Source organism: Amphimedon queenslandica, unplaced genomic scaffold (assembly GCF_000090795.2).
Source record: "Amphimedon queenslandica unplaced genomic scaffold, v1.1 AMPQUscaffold_12908, whole genome shotgun sequence".
NCBI classification, from domain to species: domain Eukaryota; kingdom Metazoa; phylum Porifera; class Demospongiae; order Haplosclerida; family Niphatidae; genus Amphimedon; species Amphimedon queenslandica.
In genome coordinates, this window is record NW_003546856.1 from 9,373 (window position 1) to 20,668 (window position 11,296).

Below are 11,296 nucleotides of genomic sequence, written 5' to 3' on the forward strand. Positions count from 1 at the left end.
CCCATAACTAAACGACCAATCTTCCCTATTAAAATCTGTGAGGTTAACTGTATTGTTATTAAACAGTGTGCCTTGTATTTTATAGTTACCTGATGCTGACGTATTGTGCATGCAATTATCAGCAGTGACCTCACAAGCTGATATCAGTATCACTAGACCAGAACCTCCATGAATAAGGCTACCATTTGAGCCAATTTGTTGTAGAGCGTAAGGTATTGAATTGTTTGAAAAAACTGACTCTTCTATTGTGATATTCCCAGCTGCATTGATTAATAATAAACCAGTACCAATGTTCTTACTGATAGACACGTTGCTTAATAGCATATTAGTGGTTGTATTTACTATGATACCAGAGCGATAATAATGCCTCATTGATACACCTATCACATGCTGCACTGAACATCCAAATACATTCAAATCATTGAAGGTCACATCTTGACAATCCTCAATAATCAGACCACAATTATTGTATGAAGGACAGACACAATTAATAACTGCTGCCTTTTCTTTTTTATTACTGTTGGAAGATGAAGAAGTGAAAGTCAAGTTATGAATTGAGTGTATTTCAATGACACGGTCCAATACAATGCTTCCCTTTATAATGACAACTGTATCATTCTCCCATTGAGTAATATCAGAGAGAGACAAGTAGGGAAAGTGAATAGAACCACATGAAGCTTCACTGGATCCATTGGATGAAATGTATATCTCATTCGAAGCAAACCCTTGAATCAATAATAATAAGAACAAGAGGAGTAAGACACTCTTCATCATTTCTTCAGCCACTTGTTACAATGCAAATGCTTTGCTTTTGTTTTACTCCTTTTTATCATACTGAAAACGAATAAACTTAATCACAAAGTTTTTCCTTAATGAATATACACTTCACAAAACAAATTTTGTCATTATAAATAATTGTAAGACCATAGAGAATACAAATATAATGCATGAAAGTGACACACTAGAATAAACATATCTTCAAATGAAACTAATGATTAGTTGATTACAGTAGAATATTTGTATCAAACATATGTTAGGTCACTGTAAAGTAAAATGCAGGAATTTTAAACCTAAATTAACTAGTACTTGCCCATACACATAGCAAGTCTCTACATCATGCACATATTTTTTGCTAACACATAATAGTCAAAACAAATATGAATATTTACTGACCATCTCTCAAATGTGACACAACGATGAAATTTGAAACAAGACAACTCTGATGCTAGCGCCTTCAGCAAAAAACTTATCTATAATACAAAAGATAAGAAGGAAATAAATTATGATTACAGATTTGCAGTTCAATAACATTAAAACTGAAAGTGAAATAATACGATGGATGATAAGCGATTAGACATAATATTTACAGTTTGAGAAATAATGCTACACACTTGAGACAAACTGTCATCATACATCTCTTGACTTCACTTAATCACTAATACTTTAAGGGTCATTTAGGGGTCAAACTACCTGGGTAATAGGAGTTTTTTTGCTTAAAATAATCCAAACCTGCTAGACTCCCTCAAAATTATTTGCTGTTGTTGGTCCATCACATTGATTGATACAAGTTGCTTAAGGATAATTAACTGGTTATATACTCCAATTGTGCCTGGCTGTGAATATTAATAAATGACCATATAGAATAGAGAAGGGTGAGAAAGAGAGTGAAGACTAAGGAAAGAGTATGATAGTGACAATAAACATACTGTTGGAACAAATTTTTTTAATCAATAATTTAGAAGCGATCAGTTCAAACCTTTTGCTATGAGTAGCAATGTAAAAGCAACTATCACTTGCAAGTCTGCAATAGTGTAGTTACATGTATCAGTATCACCAAGATTACTTACTTGTATGTTGTAGATTACCTACTGGTTTAGTAAAAACAAAAAGTCGACCATTTTGAATTTCATGTTTTTAGTTAAAATAATTATTATAACCAAAAGCTAATTTTGTTATTATTAGCATAATAGTCCTGGATTTTGTAGCTTTTTTGCTAACAGTTATAACTAATAAAAATAGCAAAGTCACATAAATTTAAATTATTAAGAACACAGCACTCAATAAATTGGAAAATTAATTTTCACCTTAAGTAACAAAGTCACACAATACAATTAAAAGTACTAAATTATTATCAATAAAGCTCTAGCCTATTCTTTGTGACGGCTGATATTAATGCTTAAGTTTGTTCCTCCAACTTTGAACAACTCATTTATTGTGTCAGCAGCAGTTTCTTCATTAAAAATATAAACATACAAACTGATGGAGGGAAATGATTTTCTAAGCACTTGGGCACTTCTTTCTCTCAACTCAACAGTGTCAATTGTTTGCATTGATATCTAATAATGAGTAGCAGTTATAAAACACTATATAGTCTACAAGTATAACTAACTGTGTCTGGCATTTCTTCGCTATCATTTGGTGATACTATCCATCCAGAGAACTCTTTTGTATCTTTAAAGCAAGTTAGATCAAGAGAGAGCATGGAAGAATCAAAAACAAATGGATAGTATGAGCCTTGAAGACCATATCTACATGTATACTGAGTTTGCTAAATAGAAAAATAATTGAGTATTTTGGCATTTTATTCAGCTAAAAATACCTTAAAATTAACATACAGAAGCTTTGTAAAAGCAATATTCAGAGTCCAAAAGTTCTTGTACTTTCTTTCGTAAAAACATTGAGCAACATATTTCACAGTGCTTTTGTCTTGCCTGAATGAATCAATAAAAAATTGTGATAATAACACTACTTACATGTATATTGCTCTCCTGTACAATATGCATAAGAGACAACTGCTTTTTTGTTGAATTGATCCATTAAACTCTTGATCCACTTTTTCAAAGATTATCTTTTTTTCCTTCAAGTCAACGCTGCCAACAGCAAAACTCAAATCTGATCTAGTCTGATCAAATTCTTCTACACAATGCTCCAGCTTAATGGTTGCTGGTTGAGGTAGCTTTGGCATTGTGATATCATATACAGCACTTACAAGAGTATACCCATCAGGATAGACAAATGGACCAGAGAAGATTGTACGAACTGTCACTGCAAGCTTTTTATTTTCTTTTACTGGCACATGAATTTCATAACCATACTCAGCATCTTTAAGAATATTTTTTTTGGATTGAACTTCGTGCTCAACTTCATTAATTGCATGGCATGTACCTACGTGTAAATATTAAAAATAGATAAAACTCAAAAATGACAGTAATTACACATATCATATATGTAATAATTGTATATACCTTTAAATAATGCTTCCACTTGATTATGTATAATCTGCTCTGGTTTAACAGTAATTTTAGCTTTCTCTAAGGGATCATTTTTTGCTTTGTGTATGTGATAGCTATGATATGCAATACTACAAATATCGATTGGTATTGTTACAGCTAAAGAGGCTCCAGTCATTCCAGCAATGCGACCAGTAGTATGTACTGCAAGTGCAGCTGTTTCAACTGTATTTTCTGCTTCAGGTACAGTACCAGCAGTTGCACCTCTGATAGTAGCTGCTGCACCAATAACTGAAGACTCTGATACATGAGGTGCAAGTTGCATCATCATTTGATAATATTCATTGGCATCTTCATTAATTATCAAACTAATTTGCTGATCTAGGCTGATAATTTCTTGTGCTTTTTTTAACCGTTTCTTATTACGAATTACTGAAGCAAGTGCAGCACCACAAGTACCAAACCCCACAGCAACACCTAATGCAGATAATGTAAGAGACCCACCAAAAGTTAAAGGAACAAGAACTACTCCTGTTGCAACTAAGCCTTTACTTAATATTATGCCTGAAACAGTAGCTGCTATTTGAATTGCTCTTTCTTTATGGACTATTGACATGAGTTCTTCTACGTTGTCTCCCAAATTGTCTATTGTCTTGCAACGAATGAAATACCATATTGAATGGTATACTTCTAATTTTTGTTCAAAAGTTTCAATCCTAACAAAATATTAATTTATCAAAAATAACTGAATTTTTTTACTTACCTGTCATAAGTTGATTTGACAATAAATGAGTAATTCCCAAGAGTGTCATGCCATATGCTTTTCACAGTAGTGCTATTATTATTAGCACATATTGTTTCAAAGCATTTTTGGACACTGGTGTGGCCCAGCTTTTCTGTGAACTCTTTGAGTACAGGAGATGATGCTGAATTGTATGTAGCAGCGAGAACCAGGGAATTTTGGGGGCAAATATGTAGAGGCAAATGAAAATCAATTTTTGAATCATCCTTTTTCTTTTTATCATCACATAATGAATCAAAAAAGAATATAACTGGAATTGGAGATCTTTCAAAATGGCGAAACAAAGCAGAATAAGGCACAGCCACGTCATCAGCATCATATAGCTCAGCAGTCTTCCCTTTACTGAGAAATACTAGGGCTATCATCGATAAATGAGAATGATTTACTTCACTTATTGCTTCAAGCAAAGTAGCTATTGATTCTGAGGAGAGGCTGTTAAAGTAAAGAACAGCAAACTCAAGATTTTCAAAAGCTTTTTTAAGAGCTGCTGCTTCATCATTTAATATTTTTTCTTCATTCTCCACCTTGATTTCTCCACGATTATCAATGATAATAGCTAAAGCAATCTCTATAAAATATTACAAATTGATATTGTGCACGTAATTGATATTGTTCTTACTTTTATTTAGTTTTAGTTTTGATAATCTGTGCTTGTGCTTTAATGTATTGCAACAAAAAGCAATAAGGTCACGCTGCCAGTTGACACCACGAGGAATATCATCATGATCAGGGTCATAATATCCAGCTGGAAGGACTTCAAACTTTGTCTTTTGGATTGCATCTTGACTCTGCTTTGATGTGTGTTGTAATTGTAGGAGGTCATTGACAAATGCATTTAATTTGTCTTTGCGATGTTGAACTCTTCCTTTCAGTCGTTTGATCATCCGGTCTTCCAAACTGAGTTCCTCATTTCTGTCATCTTCATCTCTATCTTTATCCCATTTTTTTAACCTATCATCATTTGCAAAGGTTAAAACAAATACAACTCTCTCCCAGAATTTTTGACCAAATGCTTGATGGAGCTTTTGCATAGCAACTTTGTCATCATTGATTAATCGCTTGTCTGTCATCTTCATGCAGTAGAGGGCCAAACTAATCTCGTGGCATTCGTTCTTCATTTCTTGAATGTGTTTGTACTCTTGGTTTTGAGCATCTTGCAGACCTGGAGAATCAATTATTGTGACATTGACACCAGGAATGATGTTTGGGTAGGTGTAAGACTGGGGTGTTTGTGTACAGCTATCAGTAGTTGACCCCTCACGCACAATTTCTTCTCCTAGCTCAATGAGGCTATTGACTAATGCAGACTTTCCTTGTCCTGTCCTTCCAATAACTAGTATGTTAACATCTGTTGAAATGTTTTCTACTTGGATGAGTTCCTTGAAGGTTTTCATTGCATTAGTATCTATTATGGGGAAGCAATTACTTAATATATTGCATACTACTGTAACAATAATTACCTATTTTTGACACATCAACTTCAGTTGAATCTGACTGATTAGTTATATCTACATAAAACAAAAATATTAAATCATTAATTATTAAATGTAATAAAGTGGAAACAAGAGGGTATACTTACAAGCTGGTGTGGTAGTGAATTTATGTAAAAGCAGTTGTGTGATACATGTAGGTACTTCATCTTTTGTGCTACATTTTAATCTATATCATAGTCTAGTGAGCCAGACCCTGCATGCCCTTTTTGGCCTCACCAGCAATTAGCATGGGCGAGGACTATGCAATTAAGTCTGTCATTCCCACAATTCACACTGTGAGGCTCTGTGGTTTTAAAAGGGGCTGTACAGTCACAAAAACTTTTTTATGGGCTAGAAAAATTTACTTTCTACTACTTTATCAAGCAGCATAACTGGCAGTGGAAGGCACCAAAAGCCATCAATCTTGCCAAATGTAGCAGGTTAATTCTCAATGAATTTTTTCCTGCTTCGAACAGGGATCTGAAAAAATAATGAAGCATTTGCTGGAACTTTCTTTGTTTTGAAGATATGATTGCCTAAAAATCACTTACCTCTTGACTTTACATGAGCCGCTTGTCCTTAAGGAGGAATAGCTAAGGTGGCCTACAAACTTCAGACACTTGACAAGAGTTTGTATGGAACAAATAGAGCCTACTAAATGTGTGTGCGCACTGAGTAGAAGTCCAAGAAACTCAAGCTTCTTCCAGCAGTTAGCCCAAGAGACACCATTTTACTCTAGCAATCAAGATTTAACACTTTCCTGGACTAGTCTCGCTAGCCAGACCATTCCCCAGCCTATAGTCATTGGGCTGGGGAATGGTCTGGCTAGTGAGACTATTCCTGGACTGTGGCAACTCTATAGCAATCAAGATTTCACACTTTATCTGTACTGTAACAACTGCATGCTGTCAGTTTGCAGCCACACCCAAACACCCTCACATCTTAATTAGACTATGAAGAATGCAATCAAAACTATAGCAATCAACACTATTGTATCTAAGCAAGTAACTTTTAATACAGTGGTAATATGCAGGACAAATTATAGTTTTGAAATCATACATATAAATGTTTTGGCAAGGTCAATGTACCAATTATGTCTCGTTATTGAGCTTTGAATTTAGTATGTTTCCCCATTTTAATGCAGATCCCAGGTACTATAAATGAATAGATAACAACCATACATGTGCAGACAACTGACGACTTAAAGAGGTGCATCCTTCACCTCTCTTATACTGTTTTTGTACCCAAATTTCTCCCTAACATGCACTTTAATTGTTTTCACAATTAATAACAAAAATTCTACATGTTTTTTGAATGTTAAGGCTAGCGACTCCTAAGTGGTTCTGTTTTCTGCCTGAACACATTCTATGTGCTAATTAGCGAAACTGATTGCACTGTTCAATTTAAATGTGTTTATACCTTCATATCTAAAACAACTTGGGTCAAATAGTCAATTTTAGTATGTTTATTATAGATAAAGACTATTTTTTATTAAAACTTTGTATATTTAGATCTAGCTTAACAAGTTTTTAAATTTGATCCAATTCTCTTAGTCTCTGTACTCTGACTCCATAACCTATATGTGCCTAATGAATGCATGCATAGTACATGACACCATAGTATTTGATGCTTTAATTTTGGTGACACAAAAATGATTTACTTTAAAATGTACCTTTTCCTAATTCTGAAGTATGGATCTCGGATATATCATCTGCTGCAGTACCTACAAATGAAAAAAAAGTTAAAATATTTTGTAACACTATAATATTATAGCTGTACATGTAAATATACTGGTGCATGCCAGAAGAGTTTATAACGCGGTACAAATGAATGGCAAAGTAGCCATTTTACCATACGGAAGTAATTATGATGTATGCTATGATGTCATATGAAGCCGCTCTTCAGCACAATGCCAGGCAGTGTGAAAAAATTTCTATTTACAGTATCCCAGTGAATATCATTATAAATCATTAACGTCATTTAGAAGAAAGATATGAATAGCATAGTAGGCCTTGTGAACTGCACATAGCCACATACAGATTGTCATTTGTCTTAAACAGATTTTCATTATATATATATATTATATATAATATATATACATATATATAATTATGTCATTTTTTCATACGACATGATAGTAAATTATAATAGTCCTCACCCAGCATAAACTTTAAATCTTACCATCATCTCCTTGAGGATTAGTTGTTAGTAGCGAGTTTTTTTCAGCCATTTTAAGGAAAACTTTGAATTCCTGCTGTTTTTAGTCTGGGGCGGATAGTAGCCTACTGCTGCGCTGCTGCTTGGATTCCGGGGACCGGGGCGTGTCGGAGATCTAATCTATCTAATAATAATCATCATGTGTCATAAATGATGTCACTTCCTCTACTAACGGTTCTACTCCCATTTTATTCTCTCAAAAAATTAATTTTTGCAATAAACAAAAAACACATGGCAGTGAATGTAACATATAATTGGTGTTGAAGAGTATGTCTTTTAAAATGTAGTGACCAAAACTATCTTGTAGTCATTATTGCAACAACAAATAAACTTAACTTCATCTAATTACATAAAGGTTGTATTCCACCTTTATGCCCATCTCAGGCCCGTAGCCAGGGGGGGTTCGGGGGGTTCGGACGAACCCCCTGTTGTAGCTGCAAAAAAGTTTTAGATTAGCTCCTGTCATGAAGAACAGCACTGCAAAAGCAGGATTAGCATTTTGGCAACAGCGAGAAGCACAGATGGCCATTTTAGCTGAGTCAGCACATGGCCGAGATGAGTAAATTAAGACCACTCCTACCAACCACGCCCATTTTGGCAAAATTTTTGCTGCGCGCTTCGCGCGCAGCAATTTCCGAACCCCCTGTTTTAAGTTCCTGGCTACGGCCCTGCATCTTATCTAATTATTCCAGCATTATGCCATATGAGATGAAGCCCCTATTATTCCTAAAATTATTTTGGCATAATTAGCGCAGGTCTAGATGATACTTGTTTCTTCTAAAAGAAATTTACTGCAAAAGGTCAAATATCCTACTTACTGTATGTATAGATTACCAACATTATAAATTCAGTAAATACATAAAAATCACTGTTTTTTTCTTTCAAGTCAATGCTACCAATAGCAAAACACAAATCTGATCTAGTTTGATCAGATTCATCAACACAATGCTCCAGCTTAATGGTTGCTGGATGAGGTAGCTTTGGCATTGTGATATCATATACAGCACTTACAAGAGTATGCCCATCAGGAAAAACAAATGGACCAGAGAAGAGAGTGCGAACTGTAACTGCAAGCTTTTTATTTTCTTTTCTTGGCATATCATGTGAATTTCATAACCATACTCAGCATTTTTAAGAATATTTGTCTCTGATTGAACTTCATGCTCAACTTCATTGATTGCATGACACATACCTAATTAAAATTCAGATAATGATAATTATATTATATATATCTATGTACCTTTAAATAATGCTTCCACCAAATTGCGTATAATCTCATTTCTTGTTTTGTGTATGTGATAGCTATGATATGCAATCAAACTATCTGTTGCAGCTGAATCTGATGAGGCTCCGGTCGTTCCAGCAACATGATCAGTAGCATGTACAACAACTGCAGCTGTTTTTTTCCGTATTCCCTGCCTCAGCTGAATGAGATGTAAGTTGCATCATCATTCGATAATATTTACAGGCATTTTCAAATTAATCTGCTGATCTAGGTCGATAACTGTTTGTGCTTTTTTTAACTTTTTCATACTGTGAACTGCTAAAGCAACTGCAGCAAAACCCCCACTAGCAGCAGCTAACCCTACAACACTTCCTATTGCTGTTAATGCAAGAGACCCACCAAAAGTGACAGGAGCTAGAACTGCTCCTGTTATAGCTAGAGCATTAGATACTGTTGTGCCTGAAAGACCTACTTTTTGAATTGTCCTTGCTTTATTGACCATTGCCATGATTTTTTCTTTGTTTTCTTTAAAATTATCTACTGTCTTGCAACAGATCGGGTACCATATTGAATGGTATATTTTCAATGATTGTAATAGCTGTCACTGTGATAATCAAAAGGGTGCTATACCTGGTATAGCATAGTACACCTTGTGAACTGCATGTACATATACAGACATTGATATACAGACATGTCATTACTTGACATTTGTCTTAAGTAAATTTTCATTAAAATCATGCCATTTTTCATAATCCCACATTTGGATTTACTAAAATACCATTTAGAGACGTAGAGTAGATTCTGGTATTGTGGATGGTTAGTATTATGAGACACTGCCTGTAATTTCAATAATAACATTTGAAAATTAAAAAAAAACATAAGTGTCTCATAACTGGTGCATGTACTCTAATAGTAAATGTAATATCAGAAATAGTCCTCACCCAGCATAGATTCTAAATCTTACCATCATCTCCTTGAGGATCAGTTATTAGTAGCAATTTTTCTTCAGCCATTGTTAATAAAATTTTGAGTTCCTGCTGCTGTAGTCTGGGGATTATCGAGGGGAAGATAGATCTACTCTGCTGCTGTGAGTGGTGTAATCCGGTCAATGGTCATGCGTCATGATGATGTCATTTCCTTTACCTATACAACTCTTTATATCCCTTACACAAACAACAATCTAATGAACACTAGTTAACAGTCTACTACAAATTTTTTAGCAAAAATTGATATCAATTGCAAACAATCAAAAACAGTCCTATTGTCAGCAGTATATATATATATATATATAATTAGAATCACAAATTTGATGATACTTGCTTTTTCTAAAAAAATACACTATGTGATAAATTTATTAGTATTATGCATATACTTTTTTAAATTGCTGCAAAAGGTCAGATATCCTACTACCATAGTCAGGATGCACAGAAGAAAAATTTCTAATCTAAAAAGGAATGAACAAAGATGCTTTGAGAACTACAATAAAACAGTTATAACAGTAAAATGAAAGAACACCTATAATACTTATTAGCTATTAGTCACTTTATTATTATATTAGTAAATTAATTAAAGTTTAGCTGAAGTACTTTTTCAGCTATTCTCATGAACGGCAGAGAATCCAGCACTTCTATCAAATAACAATTCTTCATAACTACCATGATTATCAAGAGTGTGCCCATTGACTTTGATTTTGTAGTAACATATCCTCAACAACCAGAAAGCCACAGCAACCAGTGGAATATATATAAGTATGATTTGTATACATTGTGCCAAGATAGCCCCAATTTTATACCCATTGTGGGACTCCAGGAAGAAAATACATACAGTGAATAAGTTTATTAGTGCCATATTAGTGAAGGTAAGGATGGCACAAATATTGTGCTTCTTCTCCTGAAATGGTTGGACAGTAGCTTGTATCATTATAATGAGAGTCAGTGCTATGGCCAGATAAAAATAATACTGAAATTCAGTAGAGGCCATTACAAATAAACTAAGTAATAATAATCGATAAAAGAAGTAAAGACCAGCAAAAAAACGATATTGATCCTTGAAAGGTCCTTGGAAAGAATCGAGAAGAGGCTTCAGCTTATAATGTATTGCAGTCCATGGCATTAACCTTCTAATAAAAGCAAAACAAATGGCCAGTTTACTCTCAACCTTTAACAATAGTCCATCAAATGTGAGTATCAGTGGAAATGGAATTATGAATAAGAAAAAACAAATGAGAGCCGGTATAGCATACCAGAGATGTTGAGTGCTAAAATATTCTAAAGATCCATCCCAGAAGACAACGTATCGGTAGTTTTTTAATCCAATGCTACAAAGGAGTCTGTGATCAAGAAGCTTGAAA

General features: G+C 34.2%; 2 protein-coding genes across 3 annotated transcripts in view; both read right to left on the minus strand.

The window, feature by feature from the left end:
- Nucleotides 1-2,044: 2,044 nt before the first annotated feature.
- LOC109586283 (uncharacterized) lies at nt 2,045-8,027 on the minus strand. Of its 2 annotated transcripts, XM_020002457.1 has the most exons (10): nt 7,686-8,027; nt 7,177-7,227; nt 5,493-5,540; nt 4,652-5,437; nt 3,994-4,600; nt 3,246-3,946; nt 2,754-3,165; nt 2,600-2,711; nt 2,390-2,548; nt 2,045-2,336 (listed from the first exon to the last, which is right to left on the minus strand). In XM_020002457.1, exons 1-10 carry the CDS (start codon nt 7,732-7,734, stop codon nt 2,148-2,150), a joined length of 3,114 nt encoding a protein of 1,037 aa, XP_019858016.1. In that variant the 5' UTR covers nt 7,735-8,027; the 3' UTR covers nt 2,045-2,147. The 2 variants fall into 2 exon arrangements, with proteins under 2 accessions (XP_019858016.1, XP_019858017.1); XM_020002458.1 differs by lacking the exons at nt 7,177-7,227; nt 7,686-8,027 and adding an exon at nt 5,612-6,272.
- Nucleotides 8,028-10,140: 2,113 nt separating this feature from the next.
- The window catches only part of LOC100640638 (catalase-like), a 12,532-nt gene continuing 11,376 nt past the window's right edge, over nt 10,141-11,296 (minus strand). The window contains exons 14-15 of the mRNA XM_003389888.3: nt 10,319-10,390; nt 10,141-10,271 (exon numbers count right to left, since the gene is read on the minus strand). Coding sequence (XP_003389936.1) covers nt 10,245-10,271; nt 10,319-10,390 — 99 coding nt within the window. The 3' untranslated portion in view covers nt 10,141-10,244. The remainder of the gene's footprint in view (nt 10,272-10,318; nt 10,391-11,296) is intronic.

What these genes read in the sequence shown, in the direction of transcription:
- LOC109586283 (XM_020002457.1), bottom strand. Translation starts at nt 7,734, where the DNA reads ATGGCTGAAAAAAACTCGCTACTAACAACTAATCCTCAAGGAGATGAT. An exon ending in TAATCCTCAAGGAGATGATG is followed by an intron (nt 7,228 to 7,685) that starts GTAAGATTTAAA and finishes TTTCATTTGTAG; the next exon opens with GTACTGCAGCAGATGATATA. An exon ending in AGTGGAAGCATTATTTAAAG is followed by an intron (nt 3,166 to 3,245) that starts GTATATACAATT and finishes ATTTACACGTAG; the next exon opens with GTACATGCCATGCAATTAAT.